General features: G+C 44.9%; 1 protein-coding gene across 1 annotated transcript in view; it reads right to left on the bottom strand.

Annotated features, from left to right (window-relative positions):
• Positions 1–23979, bottom strand: part of LOC138580135 (rap1 GTPase-activating protein 1-like) — a 713312-nt gene that overhangs the window by 327057 nt on the left and 362276 nt on the right. The window contains exon 3 of the mRNA XM_069650446.1: positions 880–970. Within this exon, the coding sequence (XP_069506547.1) occupies positions 880–970 (91 nt within the window). The remainder of the gene's footprint in view (positions 1–879; positions 971–23979) is intronic.

Raw genomic sequence — 23979 nt, 5'->3', positions numbered from 1 at the left:
ACCCTACATCGACATGAGATTTTTCAAAATCATATTTTCGAAGAAATTATTTGGAAAAAACTCATAGAAATTAAAAAGGTATATATTTGGGGGTATCCCCTACCCCCATTCCCTAAATTATAAACCCAGCCCCCTTCCCACCCCTTATTACCCCTTGCCCCACCACCCAAAATATTTAGATGAGTTTTTTCGGTGTAATTTATTCGAAATATATTACATCGAAAAAACACCTGGGGATGAAACAACGCAATGCCCTCCCCTTAGTCTCCAGCTCTGTCATTTCACTCAGACTGTGCTTCACCCAGTGTCTGCCTTTCAAAGTAAATCCCTTGGAATGTTCCCTTATTGCTTAAATAGGCATTGGAATATCCCAAGGTAGAGCCTTAGAATTATTGACCCCTTCCATGCAGTGTAAATTAATTACCACACCTTTGGCAATATGGACCTATACTGATGAGGTAATTCAGGTTCACATAGCAAAGTCTCTCTGTGTGTCTGCCTATACTGAACTCGGGGTACAACATGGCCATGTTTACTGCCTGTGGGTCTGCCCCAACAGAGCAGATGATATCACTACTGCAGTGTTCCAAAGTTGTCTTTGTTTACATTAAACACTTAATCCAAGTAGGGTCGCTGGGTGTCTTCAAACTAGTTAGTGCAGTGTTTGCAATCAGCCTCTTCTGTGTGTTTCCACTCTGTTCTCCCTTCATGCACGATACTCTTCTTTCGCAAATAATAAACCTCTCAGTGACGGTTTACCAGCAGACGGGCAGCTTATATCTCAAACAACAGCATAATAAACAGCTGTGGAAGGAAGGAGGTCATTAGCAGGCCTGCTCCTCAGTGCTAGGCCACCCCTGTTGCAGGGGGAGCAGTTACCTTGTGAACACTGGCCAAAAGCGGGGTGTGCGGGTCCTGGGTGGGCGAGTCTAAGACATCGGTGATGCAGTGCTCGACATCATCGGACTGCCTGAAAGAAAGAAAAGAGAGACTGCAAGTATTACAAACATGCACTATGTGAACACCAGTTGTTGCAAACTCTTATCAAGCACATTTTGTCTAATTTAGCCACGTGCACAAAATCTGTAGCGTAATAAAGGAAAACATTTGTATACAAAAATCTAGAGAATAATTGGTACTTTATCCGTTCTCTGTGGCCAACAGAATCATTTATTTAAACAAAAATGCCATGTTCATTATATCTAATTTGTTCCTAATTTTCTGTAGTTAACTTTCAGAAAAAGATTAGTCTTACTTCTTCATTCTTACCTTGGGATATTTGACTGTGTACCCTAAAAGCGTGTTGCTGTGTCTGAACTTATGCATCTCAACAATCATTCATTAATTATTCAGCCATACTCGCAAGTCATAGCTGTAGAACGTTCAAACCATAAAAAAAGCAAACCGTGGATTTAGGCCTTGTGTTGACCTGAGGTACAGTGCAGTTTTCTCTCCATTGAATCATGGTGCCTTGTACCCAATTCTGTGATTTTAGCCAGCAACACGTTGCTTACTGGGATCTGTAGTTTGACATGCATACTGCTGTTGCTGGGAGTGCAACTGATGACATATTTCCAGTTGGCAGCCATGCAGACGTAGAAGAGGAGGACAGATTCAGGTCTAAAAAGAATGGAGGTTTCTAGTCTTTGACTCAGAGAGATGCTCTCACTGCATCTCACACCAGCAGTGTGAGTTCAGAGAAAGCAGAAACTCGCTCATGTTTATCCATATCAGGGACAGACCACGCATAATTGCTTCCACAGACACCCTCTGGATCCTCCGTGGAACACTGAGGCAATATGACCCAAGCAGGCAGGCGGACCAACCTGGTAACGGGCCACCACCCAAGGTAAGGGCCTGAGCTAAGCGAGGGTCTCTTAATGTGGGTGGTGGGCTGTTACCGGAGGCAGTCGGCCCGTCGCAGAGGGTTATATCGCCATTACCACTCGTGTACTTTCCTACGTGAGTGGTAAGGGTGTTTAATTTAAAATAAAAAAGAAACCTATCTTGCGGTGCGATGCTGTGCTGCACCGTAGTTTTCCAAGTTCGTTTTCTATATTAATGAGCGTGACATCATCAACAAGGAAACAGACTTCAGAGATCAACGCACCGCAAGGTAAATTTTCCTTTTTTAAAATTAACCACTCTTAGCACCCTTGTAGAAACTACACGGGTGCTAAATTGTGAGGGGGGGCAGCGAAAGGAAGGAGGAGCAGGGAAGTGGGCGCGGGCCAGCAGCACTCAGGCTACTCAGAATGCAGGCTTATACTGTAAGTGATTTCAATCCGGCACACACCTAAGTCAACGCTGAGCATGTAATACAGAACTGAAATCCTTATTTATTTTTGTCTAAAAATTCTTTTATTGTGAACAATGTACCACTTATATCACGACCCTCTCCTGGAACAATCCCCCTCCCCCCCCGGTCACACTGAACCAGGAATCAGGCTGGTTTGCAAAGTTAAAATATTTATTTATGTATTTACAATTTAATCACACTATGTTTTAATGGGTAGACAATAATCACCAACGGGGTGATGTAACACTGAATAATCTCTTTAATACGCAAGGAGTAATAGTGAGCAAAACAATTCAGCACAGAAATGACACTGTTGTGTGTGTGTTCAGATCAAATAGCACTATGGTTAGTAGTTCCCCCAGCACACCCCTCAACCCCCCAATAGGCAATGTAAAGAGATAGGAGGAGAGAGAGCAGGTATTCAGGAATGCCAGAATTCAAACAGAATATCAATCCCACTTTCCCCCAGCAAACACAAGAGAGAAACGGAATTGACTGGCAAGCTGTCAGAATGGTTTTGAAAGTTATTCTAGAATGGATTGGGTAAAAACACTAAATATGGTTTAAATTGCTGAACTTGTTATAATTCCTATGGGAGCCACTTTGGATAGTTGCACACAAACACTAGCAATGATTTAAACCCAAGAAACAATTTGAAATCTTAAAATTAAGGTCGGACTAAGCTTTCCCTAAATGAAAATTTGCAGCAAACTTTTCACTGCGCGATAACGGGAGAACCGTATGGATTTGGAGTGCAGAAGTTATGGACGTTTTAGTGGAGGTAGTTTTTTCGAGATAGGCGCAAGAATGGGAAACCGGAATGCACTTTTAAAATGACAAAAAGGATTTCTTACACAGAGGATGACTATGAATAAACGAGTACCACACAAGGACACAGCCACTTGATCAGGGTGACTGCATGCAGTGGTCCCACCTTCTTCAGATGAGAAAAGATCAGCGCAGGGATAGTTTAACAATACTAGCACAGGAGGAAGATAGGAGGGATTGGATAGAGAGTTCAGACAATTAAAAAATACTCCTAACAATACCAGGTTCTGAAGACAAGTTACGTTGGGTTTAAGATAGGGATGGAGGACAGACTGCTCTTGAATCGCTCTCAGACTTGCTACGGACCGTCTTCAGACTTGCTTCAGTCTGCTTTCTACCACACTGAATTTGCCGCTCATCCTTCATCTACACCGTGCATGCGCGGTGTGAGAGCAGTGTGTCAGGTGAGAGTCTGAGAGGACAGACTGCTCTTGAATCGCTCCCCTACTTGCTACGGACCGTCTTCAGACATGCTTCAGTCCGTTTTCTACCACACTGAACTCGCAAACAGACCCCAAGCGAAAAAACAATGCAAGAACCACATCAAACCTGCAGGAGGGTCTAGTAGCCTCTCCACACCACTGATCTCCTCGTCACTAAAAGAATATTTCATCAAGCAGCACAAGAGGAAGCTTGACTGCGACCCAGAATTATCAGATGCAGAGATCCTAGAGGCGATACAGGAGACCCCGCCCGCATTTAAATCTCGTAAAACAGATCAAACCCGAACCCCACGACATCAACACCACCTTACTTCACCTATGAAAACCCAAGTTCCACCCAAGGCACCAGAAACACAGGACATGGGAGGTAAACTTGCTATATCACCCGTGTCATTGGCAATGAAGCCAGCACTCCTAAAGTCTGCACCGACTGGCAAACCAACAATGGCGAAAGCAAGACCACAGCCACGCTCGAGCCCGGGTGAAACTCTCTCACCAGAGATCGCCGTACCATCAACACCACAAATCACAGTTCCTAAAGACTATGCTAAAAAAGATTGATGCATGGCATGGACCATCCCACACTTACCATCAAGAACACCTGATGATTTTCAGGCCTTAAAGATAGGGGAGACGCCAACAGGCCGCCAGGGAGAGTCAGTCTACTTAGCAGAAAAAACATTTCCAGACAGACATCCTCTGCACAGGGGGACAGCCTCCGCACAAACGCCAGCAAAAACTAGGCGACTGAGCGAAATTCCATCGTCCACTCAAAAGGACCCTCCCACTAAAAAACCGGACCTACTCTCATTGATGTCTGCAGTAACGATCGCACTAGCCCCTTTCGGAAAACTCTACGAGTCAATAAACGAATCATTAAAAGACAACACTTCAATGATCTCCACTATGACCTCTAAATTGATATTCGTAGAGGGATTCCTGACAGCCCTAGACCTCAAATCAACTGAACATCATACCCTTCTCGAATCCAAAATCTGAACGCTAGAAGAAAAGCTCAACAAAAAAAAGGACTTGCCACAAGGATCGCCAGTGCTGACAAAGACCTCACAAACCACGGAAGTTCCTTCAAACCGTGACTTGGCTCCCATCTTCATTAAAGCTAATGTGAGGCCACCCATCTCAAACCCCTCAATAGCGGAAAAGAAGCCCCCTCCAATTGAGCCACAATGTATAGACCTGACGAATAAAACCCAACAACAGAGGAACGCACGGGCTGAAACCAATGAAGACACTCAACTAGGCGACAAACCGCCTTAAGTCCTGCTCAAACTTAGCTGTGCCACACCCCCCACCAATCCTGCACTATGACCCGAGGCCAAAGAGATCAAGCAGCCCCACAAAAAGCCACCCTAAGCAAGGACTATCGCCTCGTACCGCAGAAGAGTTTAACAATGATTTGATGAACTTATCACAACATTGGGACCCTGCAGAATCTCAACCGTCCACCTCAAAGGATGCAACTAGTCCCACAGCTAAAGGCCACCACTTCCCAGTCCCACCAAAAACCCTAAAGCAAAAAGATCCTCGCCAAAACCACAACGCTGAACCCAGACCCGCAACCGTTTGTAGATCTCCTACGACCTTAGCAAGAGGGGCAACGCCGGAAAAAAAGCCAACAACGAAGCAATCACACCAATTCAAAGGAGAGCTCAAGCTAAAAGCCCTCAGTACATCAAAGACCATTCCTCACTGCCGCATCCACCCAACACACCTACTCTAAACAAGAATAGAAAAAAGGGCAGTAAAAGGCTAGATGAAAAACTGAAAAACACATCAATCTTTAAACTTGAGCAAATCTCAAGTAAAGAAGGATACATTGTACTGAATCTAAGTAGAACAGTCCTAAACACCATGAATAAAGTTAGCTCCCTCCGACACCTTACCATTGAAGACTTTTACCTTATTGAACCCTACCACAGGGAGCAAAAAGCTTAAGCCTACCTCCACATAAGAAACTATGCAATCCGTAAAATCCCTAAAGAAGTCATCAAAGACCTACGTCAACTGGGCTTCACCCTCCATGAAATACTGAATTCACACATTCGACAACCAGAACCTGACTCTAGGAAGAGGACATCACCGAAAAAGCAGCCTGAGACATCTAAAATGGAATTAAGGCATAAACCAAACTACTGGCAAACTAGTCCAACTCGTACCGATAGTCGTCATAACAAAACGGACAAGTACCAAGAACAGCGCGAACGAGACAACTACACCAAGACCCATCAACGAGGGGACCATCGCCATGGCCACGACCAAAACACAAGACACACAAGAACACGATCGACCAGGATAGACTCTATACGAGCCGAAAAAAATCGATAACAAACTTGACAGCAAAACCGGGTGAGTAAAGGACTCTCCCTTGAGGGAAAACGCAGACAAAAGTCCCTGGGAAAAATCAGCAAAGGGCCCATGGAAATGGCTGACAGATTCATTTGGCCAAACGAAGAAGAGATAGCAGCGACCCCCAAGATCCCAAAGCCTCATCAAACAGCCGACCTCCACCACGACACAGATCATCAACAAACCGATGACGATGGGATCTTGGAACACCAGGGGTCACAAACACCGAACCCGCCCCAGCGTCGTAAACCTGGGGGCCTATGACATCATATGCCTCCAGGAAACATGGCTCACCAACAAACCGTCATTAGACGGATTCTCGATTGAACTATCTCCAGCAACTAGGGCACTCATGGGTAGAGCATCATCAGGACTTTTGACAGCGACCTGCATAGGGTCAGGCCTGACTCGCTATCCTAGCAGAATGGCACAAGACTGACTCAAAGTCCACTGCAGGAACCACCTCCAACCTGGCCATAGTCAACTTATACTGGAACCCTCAAAAAACAACAACCAAAGCCTTCTGCAAGTCTGTGGCAAACACCATAGATACCATCTATATAGACCACGACATCGACAAGATCATCATCTGTGGTGATCTGAATGCCAAATGCGAAAACGTAGACACACTTCGCATGACCCTGGCAGCATGCACCTCAGCTGACGAAAGAGGCCTGGTATGGATGAAACTCATGAAATCAAGACATCTGCACAACGCCTCTGGGGTTTTAGCACACACTCCGCAGAGCCCCACATGGAAAAGGCAGGAGTCCTCAGCTACACTGGACTACATCTTCATAACACAGACACTGATCCCGTAGATATCCTCCTTCAAAGTCCTGAAAACAGATGAAAGTGATCACAACCTTCTGACGATGTCCTGGGGGAGGCATGACTTGACAAAACAACTTACCCTGTACAGGTGGAATCAAACAGACAGCAGAATAGACTGCGCCTAAGTACCGACAACATTCGAACAATGAAAGAAAAACGGATTGCTGCACCTGAAGAAACAGCCTTGTCTCTGAACATCCAGAGACAAGACTATCTACCACTATTGGAACCGCATCGAGTCAGCTTCGCAGGAAGCAAGCCACAGCACCAGAAGAAGAAACACACCTTTGACTCCCAGGTTGTATGCCAACGCCGCCAATTGAGAAACTTAAAGAGAAGGGCACAGACGCGACAAACAGACGTGTTGTGGTCCACATATTTTAAGGCAGCCAAGATCTAAAAGTCATTGATCAAACATCACAGACTGACAATGTACCAGAACAACGCCGAAATCATGTTAAAAACCCTGGCCTCAAAAAAATCTAGAGACTTTTGGTCCCTCCTAAAAAACACAATGGGCCAGAAAGTAGCCCCTATCTCAAACTCTGTCTCTGAACCAGACTGGATCAGTTTCTTTACAGACCTGTTCAGGGCTCCATCTCCCCTGCCAAAACTCTCCAAACATCTCACCCAGAAACCCTGGGTATCGCTGACTGACGAAAGCGATATCACAAGAGCCATAATCAATCTGAAGTCCTCGCGAGCCCCAGGTCCGGACGGCCTCACTAACATCGATCTGAAAAAACATCCAACAGAATGGGCAGCGGTGATCAGCCAAATCTTCAGGCAGTGCAAAAAAATCAAAACAAATTCCGACATCAGGGACTGAAGCCATCCTAGTCCTGATTTATAAAAAGGGCTGTAGAGAAAATCCAGCCAACTACAGACCCATTGCACTTCTGGACATCATCGGAAAAATGTTTGCAAGCCTGCTGTTGATTCACTTCCAAAAATGGGCTAGAAACTCCGCCAGCGCTGACCTGTTCCAGACAGGATTCCTAAAGAAAGCAAGCACAGCGGTTAACCTACTACTCTTAAACATCGCAAAATCTAAAGTAAAGTCAGGCACCCCTTTGGTGTACCTGGCCCTAGTGGACCTCTCGAAGGCTTTTAATAAGGTCGATCGCAGTAAACGTTGGCCAAACTAAAAATGTGGAAATGCCCCTCGGCAATACTGGACCCGATCATGGCACTACACACCAAAACATCACTCCGTGTTCGCCTCAACCACAAGGGCTTGCTCTCGGACAGTATCCACTCGGAGAGAGGGGTCAAGCAGGGATGCCCGCTTGCGCCAGCCTTGTTCATCGCGTTTCTTGGAGATTTTCAAAACTCAGAAAATAACATCCGATCCTTTCCACCAAAAATAGCCCAGACTTGTGTCTCCAGACTATGGTATGCTGACAACTTGATCCTATTGGACCAGACTAAAATTGGACTTCAACGCCAACTAACCAACATGGCAGTATACATGAAAGAAAATAACCTCAAAATAAACAAATCCAAAACCAAGGTTCTCCTCTTTTCAAAATCTGCCAATAACAAAGAAGGGAAAAACAGGGACGGCCACAACTGGTACCTGGATAAGGTAAAGATCGAAGTGGTCAAAGAGTACAAGTACCTTGGTATCTGGATCGACAACTCGTTAAAAGAAACCACAATGCAAAAATGTCTATGGGACAAAATAAGAAACCTCGCAGCACAGGCAAGAGAGGTAGACAAAAAATTGGGAAAATGTTCACTTTGCCTGGCCATACAATTCTACAAGTCAAAAGTTATTCCGACTATGACATATGGAATGAACACCGCCTTAACCATGCCTGCATCAATCTGGTTACAGCTGGAAGGCTACTTATGGAAATCGGTTCTTGGCCTTCCGAAATCAACCTCCATGGCTGCAGTCCGGCGCGAACTGGGCCTTCTCTCCCTAGTGGCAATGGCGGAAAAGAGCGCCATGCAACTGTACAGTAAGACTCTACAAACTGACACTCTCCCAGTGTACCAAGTAATTGCGGCAGAAATCAAAAGCGGATGTAAACAACTGAACAACTGGGTAAAAATCCTTCAAGGAAAACTAGAAGACCTCGCCTGTACCGAAGAACAGCTCATCTGCAATCCGGCAAGAGTGTCAACCAAGATCGAACTCCAAGACTGGATCACTACAAACGACAAAGCTTTGGAAAATAATCTACTACTGCACCTGCCGCCAGTTTACAACAAGCTAAGAAAACCAATAAAGTACTGTGAAAAATTTCCAAACAAAACGTTGCGAAAGCTCTTTATGAGAGCTAGGCTAAATCAACTGCACACCAGGGAAGTGCAAACCATTAGATGACTGGCAGTATCTAGCTTCTGCCGTCTCTCCAATAACCAAGAGCAACCAGAAACAATAAGGCATCTTCTTACGACCTGCCCGCAACTGACCAAGGAAAGAGAAGCCTACATCTCACCACTTATAGCCTATCCATTGGTGACAGACCAAGCAACGATTTGGTCTTGGTTAATATCCGGAGAATCCTCAAGATGGACAATGGCATCTGCCGAATTCCTGGATGCAGCCTTAAAGAAAATCAACACCCCGACAGCAGTACCAGAACAAACATAATCATAAACCGTCCAAATCATACTTCACGCCATGACTCTTCTTCACCAGAAAAAACTAAATTACAAAGACAACAAAACAACTTTTAAAAACCTTTTAAATGGTTAAAAGACAAGTAATAAAATAAAAAATAAATAGGGATTAACTAATCAAGGTACATAGGCTAGTGACACAGTTCTGTCTATGGATACTCACTAGATATGTTTTTAAATGCAACCATCAGGATTCTGGTCCGCCAAAATTCTGGTCAGTGAAGGGAACCTGGTTCTGGGACAGACAGCTGGGCACATCAGATTGGATCTGCAATCAGCAAGGCACTCTGGTCACAGCACGGCACAGGACTGGATCAGATCTGCAATGCACTCTGGTCACAGCACAGGACTGGATTGGATCTGCCCTTTTTGGTTCTGATGATAATTATTTCAGCAGGCAAGCAGTACAGTGCAGTCCGGCTGTATTTTGATGCTCCCCTTGGGTTTGTGGGATTCTGGTTCTGGAATTTAAGGCCTAGCTGAAAATGGTTCAGCTATGCAATGGGCCTTTCTGTTTTGCCACGTTTCTATAGTCTGGAGCAAGGAAGATGTAAAGTTCTGCAGCAGGGTGCTCCGCCAGCATTCGGATAGTAGGTGAATCTGTGTGTCTTTATCTGCCCTCTGCGGTCTCTATTTATGCTATGATAAAGGGTGTGTGTGCTGGTTTAGCCTAAGCTCGCCCCTTTGACAGGGATTGGTCAGGGTCTCCTCTCTGTCTTGATAGGAGGAGAGAAACAGGGTGTCACCTTTATGTTGTGGGTTTATGAGCCTTAGAGTCCACCCCTAGCCTCTTGAACACTAAATCTACTTTTGACACAACACATGTTTACATGTGTGCAACCTCTATAACAATCACATATCCATATTACATATTTTGTGTAGCAGCTACTCCTTAAGACCCCGTAGCTGTGGGATCTTGTGTCTGCTTTTCCCTGAATCTCGCCCTTTTCATCAGGAACACAACATCCAATTTATCAGCAAATTTCTACAAGTGTGCGTGTATAACATGGGCATAAGTGTATAAAGTTTCATACTTCTAGCAGAAATACATTTGGTGTAAAATCACATTTTCTACCGTTTTCTTCCAGAACATGTCACACGATCTTTCCGCCTCTTGAAATGTGCAGCCAATATTTAGATTTACAAATATGTTCCTTTTGTATTTTTGACAATTTTAAGTGGCAAGTTATATGTATTTAAACAAAATGTTCTTTGTGAATGTTCAACCACAGATGGCTGTTTGGCTCCGCCTCTTTTTGTTTCCCTTCAGTTCAGAAGCAGTCTCCTCCCTGTTCTCTTGGCAGAGGCCATTTACGACTGTCATCTCACTTTGCATTTCATGCTTTGCAGTTTGTCATTGTTTCCTTCTGCCTCTGTAGCCCAAGTTCTTTCCACCTCATAATTATCACTAAGGTGTGATTTCCTGCTGGAGAGGAAGAAGGCCTCTGTGAGGAAACCTGTTATTCCAGTTTGGTTGGCTTTAGCCAGGCTTAAATTTACATGTTAATTCTGTTGCAATTTTCCTTAGCTTAAACCAAACTTGTGATTTCAAATAGCAGCTAAAATTCTCATTCTAGATTTTTAACCATGGGATCAACCAATTACAACATAGGTTACTCTCAGTAACAGGCCACTTAGATTGCAAACATTTGATTTCAGTTTATACATGTTTAAAGTGTAATCAGGCAGCTTCCTGACAACTGTCATTCCTGCAGTCCACTGCTGCCCAGAGATTTTGATATCCACAGCCAGGCCACTTTTGGCTGGGGAAATCCCTTTATGCTTTCAGTTTTTCAGGACCTTGCAGGTTCACAATGATTTCTTAACTGAATTGATGCACCCATCAAGTATTTTAGATGTTTGAGGGTGTTTTGCACCGGCATTCTGCAGTTTCAGCACCAAAGAAAAAAGGATTTAAAGCAAGGTTTTGGATTTCCTTTAGCAGAGCACTGCTATTTCCTTCTGTACTCCATTTTCACATGTGGTGGAGCCCAGTGACATGTTTCAGGAGTGAGGTCTCTGTTCCACCACTGAATACAAGCATGGCAGTTTGGGCAGTCATCTTTTTGTGCATTGTAGAGCCCGATTTTCAGAGGTTTTGGCGCACACAAGGGTTTTGCTGCCATTTTACTATTTTTGGCACCATCAGAACACAGTGATGCCACATGGCAGAGCAAAGGTGGCTTACAACATCCCACAGAGCGCCCCGCTCACGACTTGAGTTTGACCACTCATCAAGGGGAAGTCGGGAGATTGGGATGCTCTTTCTGTCTTTGGTCCAGGTGTAGAAATGTGTCTGCTTCTCTCATCAGTGCTGGATCGACATGTTCTCCTAGCCAGTTCTGGATGGGAGTATGGAGCGATACTCTGGGCTCCTTGGGTCTTTCCTCCCGGTCCCCGAATGGTCCTCCTTGGTACTTAGGAGTTCTTGGTTCCATTGCTATGAGACAGAACAGAGCATGGTTATGGACATTTTCCCACTACTATTCACATAGTGGGGCAGATGCATATATTGAATACAATTTACAATATTCCCAGCCTGTAATTCCTAATGATTTTAACAGGTGGAATGGTTTTAACAGTACGAATTTTCTAGGGATCCGGAATGTCCCCCTCTGGGTTTCCGGTTGGCTCCTCTATTTGCCGCAAAGTATGCCTGGGATGGCAACTCTTCAGCTGGTTTATGTGGACCCACTTGTCTTCCCCCTCTGCCAAACTGCCCTTGGGGATACAGATTTTGTCGGCGACTGGTGAGATTCTGTCTACAATTTGGAAAGGAGCCCGCCAACTTGGGAGAAATTTTCGCTGTTTGGCTTGGTTCCTTTGGAAATTGCACAAGTAGACCCGGTCTCCTACTTGGTATTCTTTTTTAGTTGTCTTAAGGTCATAATGGGTCTTCATACTTTCTGCAGATCTTTCTAGATTCCACTGAGCATAGGCAAAAGCATGTTGAAGGTGTTTTCTCAGGTTCTCAACATACTCATGAGTTGTGGAGGCATTTATCAAGGTCTGCTCTTGGGTTCTGTAGAGCAGATGCTGGGGTAGTACCATCCCTCGTCCAGTCATCAGCTCAAACTGAGACATTTTTGTTGCAGAAGAAGGGGTAGATCTGATGGCCATCAAGACAAGAGGTAATCGAATGCCCTAACTTGGCCCAGAATCTGCCACAAACATTTTTAATATGCTCACAATTGTTTTGTTGTATCTCTGAACTCCACCACTAGAGGCTTGCTGTTAGGCAATGTGTAGTTTCCTTTTGACCCCAAGTATCTCCCACATCTTTGTCATCACTTCGCTATTGAAGTGGCTACCTCGGTCTGACTCAATCATTTGGGGTAGTCCAAAATGCAAGAAGATGTGATTGATCATCAGGGCAGCTGCTGTTTCTAACTTGCAATTTGGGGCCAGGAGACATTCCACCCATTTAGTGGACAAGCATGTTGCAGTCAACATGTACTTGTTCCCCCTAGAGGAGCGAATCACGGGCCCGATAAAATCGACTTGTAAATCTGACCAAGGTAGTATCATCCCCCTCTTTTGGAGGGGAGCACAGTGTGAGTGATGTTGGCTGAAATTGTGCACACACAAGACACCCCTTCAAGTATTGGTCGAGGTCCTGCCCCATGTGGACAGTATGCAACCTCTCGCAAGATTTCTAGTGTCGTATGAAACCCCCGATGACCTGCTGTGGCCGCATCATGGACGTGATTTAGCATCAGACTTTGGAATGAGGGAGGGACCACCCACTGGTCATGGCCAGCTATGGATCTCCTCACCAACAAACTGTCTTGGATTCAAAACATTTTTGGACATTTCATCAACACTGTGAGGTCCTCTTTCCATATGTAATCGGTATACATCAGGGGAAAGTTCTCAGGGTCCTCAATGTGTTGATAAAACTTACCAATTATTGGATCCCCTTTTTGAGCCATAATCAAATCAGCATCTGGGGTCTCCTTACTCCATTGTGCAGTTGAGAGTTCATTGTGAGCATTTGTCTGGGATCAAGTGATAGAAGTGACCTGGATTTCCCCCAACAGGGACTCGATCTCAAGTAGATCCCCTTGGATGGCTCCGGTTTTGGCTAGCTGATCAGCTAGATCATTTCCAGTTTTGACAGGTCCCTTTACTTTAGAATGACCCTTGATATTTTTCCAGTAGACGGTTCTCCCATTCAAGGTGACCAGATCATCAATATTTTGTATTAATTTTCCATGTTTCAATGGTTTATTATTAGCACATAGCGTGCCTCTTGTTTTCCAGTTAACCAGGTGCTCCACAAACCCGTTCCGTACATAATCTGAATCTGTGATTATGACCAGTTTGTGGAGTTGGTGTTGGATAGCAGTGAGGATGGCTTGATGCACAGACATCAGCTCTGCCACTTGACTACTTCGGGGACCGATTTTGTACCCAGCGGAGGGTTCTGGGGCATCATTCACCCATGCATTCCCTATGCCGGCCACAAGTTCCTTTTCCCCGTTGTTGTCAACATGGTAGGAGCACCCATCCACATAGACAGTGGGCATTCCCTCACACTGGTCTTCTTCATAGACTGTGTGGGGAATTAAGGTATGCCTCCATGTTGTCCTTGATTTTAAGACTTTCATCCTTGAGACAGTTTTCTCTGGCACAATCATGCAAGTCAGCCAGACCTTGCGCAAGGGGACTCTTCTTGTTTTGGCCATATCTGACCTCCACAGGAAAGCCTTGCACTGATAGAATCAAGGAAGTAATTCAGGAATTACACACATTTCCGGCCCTGATTCTGACGCTTTGAAGATATTGCAGAGGCTGGTGTGGAGTCTCCACTATGATGTGTTCCCCCTGGATAAATGGGCGGTAATTCTTCAATGTCCACACCGTTGCCAGGAGTGCCTTCTCACAATCGTTGAATTTTTCCTCCACAGAGGATAAAGTCGTACTCGCATAGGAGATTACTTTATTGACCTTGTCATGCTTTTGATATAATACTGCAGTCAAGCATGTATTTGAGAACCCTGTCTCCAAGAAGAACTCCTTGTTTTTGACAAGATAAGCTAGGCAAGGCGCTCGTGAGAGGCTTCTTTTGAGTTGTCTTACTGCCTCGCTTGTTCTGGTCCCAACTCCCACTTGACCCCCCCCTTCAACAGATGGATCAGGGGTCTTGTGATCTCTGCGTAATCCTCAATGAACTTTCTGCTGTAATTAGTTAGTCCAAGGAGGCTCCTTAGTTCCCGCAGAGTTGTGGGGTCTTTTATTTTCTGGAGGGCTTCAACTTTCTTTTCCTGGGGACAGAGACCATGAGGAGTTATCTCATGCCCCAAGAAATTGACATGGGTTCTGCACCACTGTGCCTTTTGACAGGAGAGTTTTGCTCCAGCAGCCCTCAACTGTGTCAGGACATAACAGATATCAGATGTGTTCCTCCACAGTTGAGCTTTTGACTAGAACATCATCTACATAGGCCAGGTTACCCCTTTCACCCAGATCGGGCATGGCCTTATGCAGAAAGATGTTAAATACATTGCCGGAGTTGATGTATACAAAGGGAGTCCGGGTCCAAGGGTACTGCTGCCCCCCGAAGGTGAAGGACAGCTTGTATTGGTCCTCCCTACTGACAGGTACAGTCCAGTACCCATTGGTCAGGTCAATTGCAGTGAATACCTGTGACCCCTGGATCTGGGCTAGCCCTTGGTCAATGTAGGGAAGAGGCCATCGGGAAGTATGGACCCGTTTGTTGAGCTCCCTTAGGCCAGCACAGAGTCTCCACTGGCCGTTGGGTTTCAAAATCCCCAGCACAGGATTATTGAAGGTGCTGTGGACTGGACGAATTATCGCCCGGGACTCAAGGTTCTTAATTATTTCAGTAAGAGACTCCATTGATGCGAGAGAAAAGCGAAATTGCTTCACAAACATTGGAGTCATGCCAGGGTCCGTGGAAATTGTTGTTGTGTGGATGTCGGTGTGACCATAGTCATATGAGTCTACCGCAAATAGATCTTGAAAATCTAAGAAAACTTGTTTCAATTTTTGCTTTTGCTCCAGAGTCTCACAGGCATTAGCTAGATTGACTCTGTCGTCAACCATCTGCCTGAAGCCTGGAAAGACTTACGGTTTGGCTATCTCAGCGGCTTCCTCCAGCTGCGTTGAGAAGTCCCTGATCAAAGTGCTGATTTGGACTGATGGCTCCAGGTGGGGAAGGCAAGTCCTCTTGAAATCACAGGTCACATCTTCCGTACCATAAGGGCAGGAAGAGTACACCAGGAAATTCCCCCCATGCCGGGTGAAGATCCTGTCTGGTGTAGGGATGTAACGGTATAACGGTATACCGTTAAAGATACCGTGAACCACTTAATTGAACAATAATAACCGTCACATTGTTTATACCGTTATACCGTTCATACCGTAAAGTGTCCTTTTCAATCTGATTTGGAAAGGCTGCATTAAGCAAGTGCTGCGCAGTCTTGGTCTTGCACTGTTGGATGTGCCGTCTGCCAAGTAGTTTCAGTTGGAGCAGTTTTTAATGCCATTCCATAAACCACACGTGCCTGACACAAAATCAATATGTTAGCAATAGGAAGAATAGATACAGTGCCAAGAAGGAAAAGGGTTTACTTTGGGTTGGCGGCTTTGGGGTTTATATATTTATAATGGATAATGTTCTCTAAACATATGGCAACGGGGGATTTCCCTGGTTCTATCATTGAATTTACATATAATAAGTCATACTGTGAAATTCACTAATTTCTGTGGGTATTCCCTGCTGCCATAGCAAAGGGTAACATGTCCGTGATTACTGAACACCTTTTGGCCCGCAAGTAAACTAAAGGCTGTAACGTAAAGAGAGTGCGTCTGTGTGTGTGTGTGTGTGTGTGTGTGTGTCTGTGTGTGTATATGCGCACAAGCGTATACTACCATCAGCCTCCATTGATCGGTGGCATGCAGGTTATCAAGATGGCAACATGTTCATCTTCACCAGTAGCCAGTGGGGGAGCATAAAGCCTAAATGACCACTTAAGAAAAGCTATTCAGTTTGCTTTGCCAGTTGCAGCAGCCCCCCCCTCCTCCTCTCTACATGTGTGTTTGTGTTTGGTGGAAGCAAGGCATTTCAGTGGAAAGTAGGTTGTAAAGCCCAATTCTGGCCCTGGGTGCCTGGTTTTGTTTGTGATGCTAAATCTGTCAATTTATGACCTTTTAGAAAATATTTGTTAAGATTATTTAACTCCACCTGCTATACCGTGATAACCATGATATACCGTCATTTGGCAAGAAGGTTATCGTACCGTCATAAAACTAATACCGTGACACCCCTAGTCTGGTGTTGTGTCATCGTCGCTATCACTGTCAAAACAGTCCTTGGGGATTGGTCCTAATAGTTTGTTACCTAAATCTATGGAAAAATGTCAGTCATCAACCGCCATTCCAATAATGGTGCCTGCTTCCAGAGTGATACTCTTTAGGTCGCTGTTATCCACCTCTATTGGAATGGTGTCGTGTTCTGTGTTGACTAGTGGTGTTGGATTTACCCCCAACCCTTGCTCATGGAAATGGGAAATGAGCATCAAGATGAACATAGGCATCAGGATTTTTCAGTTTCTGTCCTCTTTTAATTTCTACTTCCAGGGAGAACTGTCGAGTCCGTTATGGGATGGTGACTTCCTCTCCAATCTGAATTTCAACTGCATATGGCAGCAGTTGAGCTGACCGAAATGCTTTCTAAGGCTCATCAAAGTCCGTGGGATTACCTGCTAATCGGGACCAAGCTTTGAAGTTTATTACGTCCAAACTAATGGCAAAGTGATTGAGAATGTCACTGCCTAAATAAAATGCAGCAGGGACATCTTGCATGACCCAACAATTATGGACTATGCTTTTGTTGCCTATGGAAATTTTGAGCATATACCTGCTGGGCAGGAGATGTTTGGAATTGGGTGTTTCCAGGTCCATTTCCCATTTGTCTAACAGTTTAAATGTGGGAATGGCTAGATCTTTTGGGAGTTTGCGGAACATGGCCTCGCTGATGAAGCTCTTACCGTTGTTCACACATACTCGGGCGAGAACAGAGTCCTTCCCCTCATTTAACTGAATAGAGATGAACAATTGCTCTCCAATTTTCTGAATATCAGCCAAGCTTTGAGCTGATTTCTCATCTTTCTGGACTATAGGGATTTTCTGATTGTGAATTTGTATAGAATTTCAGAGTGTTTCCTTCCAGTGTGGAATGCCACCTTAGACTGGAAGGAAGGTTGATTTTCAGAAAGAGAGGACTCCACATCACCAGTTTGCTGTCCTACTGCAATTACTGTCACGTCTCGGATTTGATTATTCTGGAAGTGGAACTCAATTTGGTCAGGTTTTTGTTTGACCATGTGGCATGTGCCATTTAAACTAACATGGTTGACACTCTGTTTCAATTTTATTGGTCGGTTAGTCTGGGTCCAGAGGACCTTGTTTACCCAATCTATGAGGGGTGACAATCTACGCAGGATGTCATTCCCTAGTAAACAAGGTGTGCCCTGTGGAGTCACAATTATGACCGGGTGCTTCACCTTGTGTCACCTAATTTTAATGTCTAAATCCGCATTCTCCTCGACAGGAAATTCGTTCAGAACAAAGTTCTGAAGTTGTCCAAGAAGAGGGGTGAGAGGAATTTGGTACTTCTCCCCCCTTTCCGAATTCAGCTGATCAAAGGCCCTTTTTGACAGAAAGGGGGCTTGGGATCCAGTGTCCACCAGTGCCTATATTGTACATTGCCCCTGTATTTGGACTGGAACATAAAATCTTCCCTCCTTTTCCTCAAGGGGGCAAAGATAATGCATATTTTTGGCCAACTAGTGGGTTAATTTCCTTGCTTTGGCTACTGATAGAGAGGTGATTTGGGCAGGATTCTGTTTGGGATCTTGGGAACCTGTAAATAAAGGTGACAGCTAGATATGGGGGAAGTTTTGGACTCCCCTGGTTCTGATTCTGGGCTTCCCCCCCTTTATGGAGGCAGTCACCAGAATGGGTTTGCACCATGGGATTTTCGTGCTGGTCATTCTGGGATTTGATGATGGGCGGTTTAACTCGGTCCCCACATCTACCCACTCTGTATTTGGATCCTTTGGGACCCATTTTTCTTTGGGAGGAGTTCCCCCATCCCTGAAGGAGAAGATCCTTTTCCCAGGACCCTCTGAGGACCGGTCTCCTTCAAACTGGAAGATTTGCACCTCCTCCACAAAATGGGCCTTTTTAGGCTCTTTATTTCTCCTACCCCCCCTTTGTTCCTTGGGTTGCAGACTTTCGGGGGCAGAAGATTTTGGTTCCGGTTCCTGGGTTTCCAGGGGCTTTCCACACATGGGGAAGGAATACTTCCTCCAAGGCTTTACACCCCCCTTCCCCTTGTGCCTCCTCCCTGGGAACCGGTGGGTTGTCGAGGTTCTTCCCCCGTCATTGTTCTGGAGCACCAGACCCTGGATTGGAGGAGTTCTGAGCCGCCATGCTCATCTGGGGGTTCTGCTGAGCCCTCAAAATGCGACCCAGATCCTGTGCCATGTTCTGGACCTGGCGCTCTAGTTGGAACACCCACTCTGGCTGGTACGGGGTCCTCAGATCTACCCTGGATTAATCCCAGGAAGGGTTGCTATCCCTTCTCGCATGATACCCTTGGTTAGGATAGTTTAGGTACCCCTCCACCCTTGGCCTCCCCTCTCCCGGATTGGGCTGCCTGGGCTCAGGAAAGCGTGAAAAGAAAGAAGGGTTGTCTTGGGGTTTGAGGTTTGACGGGTACCGGGGAATGAAGTTTGGTCCGACATTTTGGGGATTACTGCCCTCCTGGGGAAAGTGAGGAGGGAAGTTTTCTGAGTTTCCTGCTGTCTGGTTGGATTCCCCCCCCCTTCGGCTGGAGGAGTCCACACATAGCCCAAGATGGGTCTATTTCCCTTGTAGCGTGGGATGATGTAGTTAGGGGAGTTAGGGGTCCCATTTGTGGGGTTACCTCCCTGGCTCCCGTTTTGGGATTGGCGCGAGGGCCTTCTGGGTCTGGGGTTGGTCGGATTCTGTGTGGGAAGGTTTTTAGGCCCCCCCATTTCCAGATCTAAAATGGGAGGAACCTTCACCTCCGCCACCTTAGCAGCAGCAGGGGTGTTGGTTGCTTTGGGGCTTTTGCTAAGATTTTTACTTTCCAACGGCTTCTGTACTTCATAGAGGCACGTTACTTGTTCAATGACCCAGTCTAGTGATATTTTCTCATGAAAGTCCCTCACTAGCTGAGTCATAATATACTTAGGGAGAGCATGAAAGAAGGTGTTCACAAATTCCTTACTATCAGTGCGCACCCTTCTAGTGTTCTGCGCAAAGGCGCATTTCAATTCCTGAACAAACTCTTGTGGGGCCTGGTCTTCCCCACATTGTAAATTGTAGGCTGCCTTACAAGCCTCTTGAGGGTTCCCATGAATGGAAAAATGTTTCAGGATGTCCACCATATAGGTGGACCATATGGAATGGTTCTGATCCTCCAGCCCCGCAAAGAAGCTGGAGTACTCAGGAGAAAACGTCCACTTTACATACTGAATACAGCTTTGGCTGTCCTTCAGATGGAAAGTCTCCATCATCTGCTCAAATAATTCAAGGTGTTCCCAAACCGAATATTTTGCATTTGTGTGGTAGGGCGTGATGACGCTCCTAATAGCTTTTATTTGTTTCAGGGGGTCCCTGAGGAACGCTCTCTTAAATTTGTTAGCCTTTTTAGTCCTTGTCACCCTGGTCCACTCATCCTCTGACTCAGAGGCACTGCTACCAGTGGTGGCTGTCTGGTCTTCTAGACTCTCCCGGATTCTGTGAGCTTGGGAATGGCTGGCAGAATGTGGGGGCCTAGTCTCTAGGGACCTGTGGCGCTCAGAAGAGTCTTCTGATTCTCCCTTTCTCCCAGGATTGGCTGAGTACCCCCCCACTGTCCTAGTTGGGAAGAGGTTTTTAGTATGCTCTTGGAGGGCCTAGTCTCATGGAATTCCCCACCAAATTTTATCGACTGATCTCTTGATAAGTTATATTTCTGAGGATCCATTTCTCTGATTCTCCCCTCACTGGAGTCTCCCTGATCAGAGAAGATGGCCCTAGCACTTGGGAACCTGTACATAGATGCTGGCCCATCCATTTCTGGGAGGCGCTGACCTATTAGCCCCATATTTCCCATTGGGTTGAAGTCTACCATCCCCATGGCCCTTGGTTCATGTGAGCCAGTGGACAAAGTGGAATTGTCTGATAATTCCCAGATTCAAACTCTCCACCATCGGAGGCAATAGCTTCCCTGTGAAAGCTGCTACACTCTGGAATTCCTTGCCACATAACCTGAGAGCAGACCAACCCTACTTACACTTTAGAAGGAACTTCATCAATCATCTGAACTCCAACAACCCTAGTCACCCTCCTAGTAGTACCACTTACCCTACAGTATCATACTAACCTGCCTACTTAAACTTATGACACTGCACTATATTACTACACCATCTTGTCCACACAAAATCATACCCACTTCCTTCTTCTGTAAATAATTGTATACTTATTTACCACTGTATAGATATTGATATTTTATGGTTGAGGATTTTGTATATTTTATATGTCTGTAATTTTTAATTGTATATGCCTATAATTTGTCACAACTGTATATTTCTGTAACATTGTAAGCCTTGCATATTCTTTCTGTTTGCGCCCTGCTGCCTCTGGGTATGAAGCACTTTATAAATAAACAAACAAACAAACAAACAAACAAACATGGGGATGGCAGAGTCCATGGAATTGAAGAGTTTAAAGTCTCTGGTGCCAGGGTTCCTGAGGTTATACTCAGGAGTTTCCCTCTCCCATCTGACCTCATCTCTCTCAGCCCCTACTCCCTGATGGCATGCAAGAATCTGACCCTTTTGTTCTTCTATTAAGGCCTTACTGGTCTCTATTAGTTGTTCCTGCTTGGCTAGCTGTCTATGGAGCCTGTCATTTTTTTCAGAGAGCCTCATTGTCTCTCTGTGCTTCCTGTCTGCTTTGGGAGTATTGGGCCAACTTTTGCTGCTGGAGACTCACCTCCTGAGTTCCGTCCTTACTGGCCTAATTATTCTTTTCCAGTACATCTTCCACCCTGCTAGTGTAGTGTGCTCTAACAGTTTTTCATAGTCCATTTTGAGTCCACCCAGTCCCTGAAGGGCCAGGTGATTTTCTTCCACCTTGGTTTTTAAATGGCTGACTTCCTAGCCTAAGGCGTCTCTTTCCTGAATTAGACTACCCCTCTGTGCAGCCAGGTCATCCCTTTGTTTTCTAATGGCACATCATTTCTGGCGCTCCTCATCAAAATCTGTTTGAGTGTGGCGATCCTTCACAATTAATTTATTATTTTCCTCCTTCATTTCATCAATCTGATTTTCCAGGCCGATTATCTGCCCTGCAAAGGCCCTATTATAATTTAATTGGTGTTCCAGCTTTTGTTGACTCTGTAGTAGAGAAACTAACCTTTCTTGGCACTCTTTTTGCAGTGTCAGTAATTTGGTGTCTTGCTCTACCCTCTCTTGCTGCAGGAGATCCAGATCTTCTTTTACTTGTGTCAGGTACTGTCTGGTTTCACTCTCTGATTCTTGGCCCTTTTGTAGCCTTTGCTCTGCAGAGTGCAGATCTTTTTGGGTTTTCGCTAGGGATTGTACTTGCCTTTTTGCCAGGTCTAGGTTTTTGGCATATTTTTCCTGTATTACTCCAATGTGGAGGTACAGGTACGCCGCTATTTTGGGTATTTTACATTGCTCTTCTTTTACCCTTGGGGCCATATACAGTTCACTAAATGCCTGGTGTAATGGACCCTGGTCCTGCCATGTATCTAATTCTGTCGCAGTGGCTTGTTGTTTGATTTCCTGCAGCCAAACATTCTCATCAGACTCAACCCATTCACCCCTGACAAACAATTTGTGCAGTAGGTGTTCTTTTGCCATATTAATTTCCACTGGGGTCACCATTCCGGAAATATTAATTTCCTTCTGACTTATTTCAGGGTTGTTTTTACCTTTGCAAAACAGGCCCAACTCCTTTGAGTATTTCTTTTGAAGGGTGTTTTTACAGTGTAGCACAGTATGGTACCCCAACAAGGTGTATGTACCCCGTCAGTTAGCACGCTTTGTTAGACTGTCACAAGTGGTATGTCTAATTCAGGATCCCGCGACAAGCCCCCAAGCTGTAAGTGATTTCAATCCGGCACACACCTAAGTCAAGGTCTAGCATGTACTGCACAACTGAAATCCTTATTTATTTTTGTCTAAAAGTTATTTTATTCTGAACGATGTACCACTCATATCACGCCCCTCTCCTGGAAACCCCCTCGCCCCCCGGTTACACTGAACCAGGAATCAGGCTGGTTTGCAAAGTTAAAATATTTATTTATGTATTTACAATGTAATCACACTATGTTTTAATGGGTATACAATAATCTCCAATGGGGTGATGCAACACAGAATAATCTCTTTAATCCACAAGGAGTAATAGTGAGCAAAACAATTCAGCACAGAAATGATACTGTTGTGTGTGTGTTCAGATCAAATAGCACTGTGGTTTCTAGTTCCCCCTGCACACACCTCAACCCCCAATAGGCAATGTAAAGAGATAGGAGGAGAGAGACCAGGTATTCAGGAATGGCAGAATTTAAATAGAATATCAATCCCATTTTCCCCCGGCTAACACAAGAGAGAAACAGAATTTACTCGCAAGCTGGAATGAATGAGCAAGAATGGTTTTGAATGTTATCTTAGAATGGATTGGGTAAAAACACTAAATATGGTTTAAATTGCTGAACTTGTTATAATTCTTATGGGAGCTGCTTTGGATAGTTGCACACAAACACTAGCAATGATTTAATACCAAGAAACAATTTGAAATCTTAAAATTAACGTCAGGGGCAATCATAAGCTATTTTACAGGTGTCAGAAATTCCCTAAACGAAAATTTGTGGCAAACTTTTCACTGCGCATTAATCGTGATAACGGGAGCACTGTATGGATTTGGAGTATGGTTGTAGATGCTGTGGATGTTAGCTACAAGCAGAAGTGGAAACTTTGTTTCTAGCACGGAAACTGACAAAGTTATGGACGTTTTAGTGGAGGTCATTTTTTTCGAGATAGGCGCAAGAATGGGAAACCGGAATGCACTTTTAAAAGGACAAAAATGATTTCTTACACTAGAGGATGACTATGAATAAACGAATACCACACAAGGACACAGCCACTTGATCAGGGTGACTGCATGCAGTGGTCACGCCTTCTTCAGATGAGAAACGATCAGCGCAGAGATAGTTTAACAATACTAGCATAGGAGGAAGATAGGAGGGATTGGAAAGAGTTCAGACAATTCAAAAATACTCCTAACACTATCAGGTTCTGAAGACAAGCAAGGATGGGCTTAAGATAGGGATTAACTAATCAAGGTACATAGGCTAGTGACACGGTTCTGTCTATGGATACTCACTAGATATGTTTTTTTGTTTTTTTAACTTTGTTTATTTTTTAACAAGGCAGGATGACAATTACACAACCACTTGCAACATCGTTAAAGCATTTTAAGCATGTTAACCCCCAGACCCTTTCCCGT

This window comes from Ambystoma mexicanum, chromosome 3p (genome assembly GCF_040938575.1).
Source record: "Ambystoma mexicanum isolate Mex_15411 chromosome 3p, UKY_AmexF1_1, whole genome shotgun sequence".
Classification (NCBI taxonomy): domain Eukaryota; kingdom Metazoa; phylum Chordata; class Amphibia; order Caudata; family Ambystomatidae; genus Ambystoma; species Ambystoma mexicanum.
This window is presented reverse-complemented; position numbering and strand designations above follow the sequence as displayed.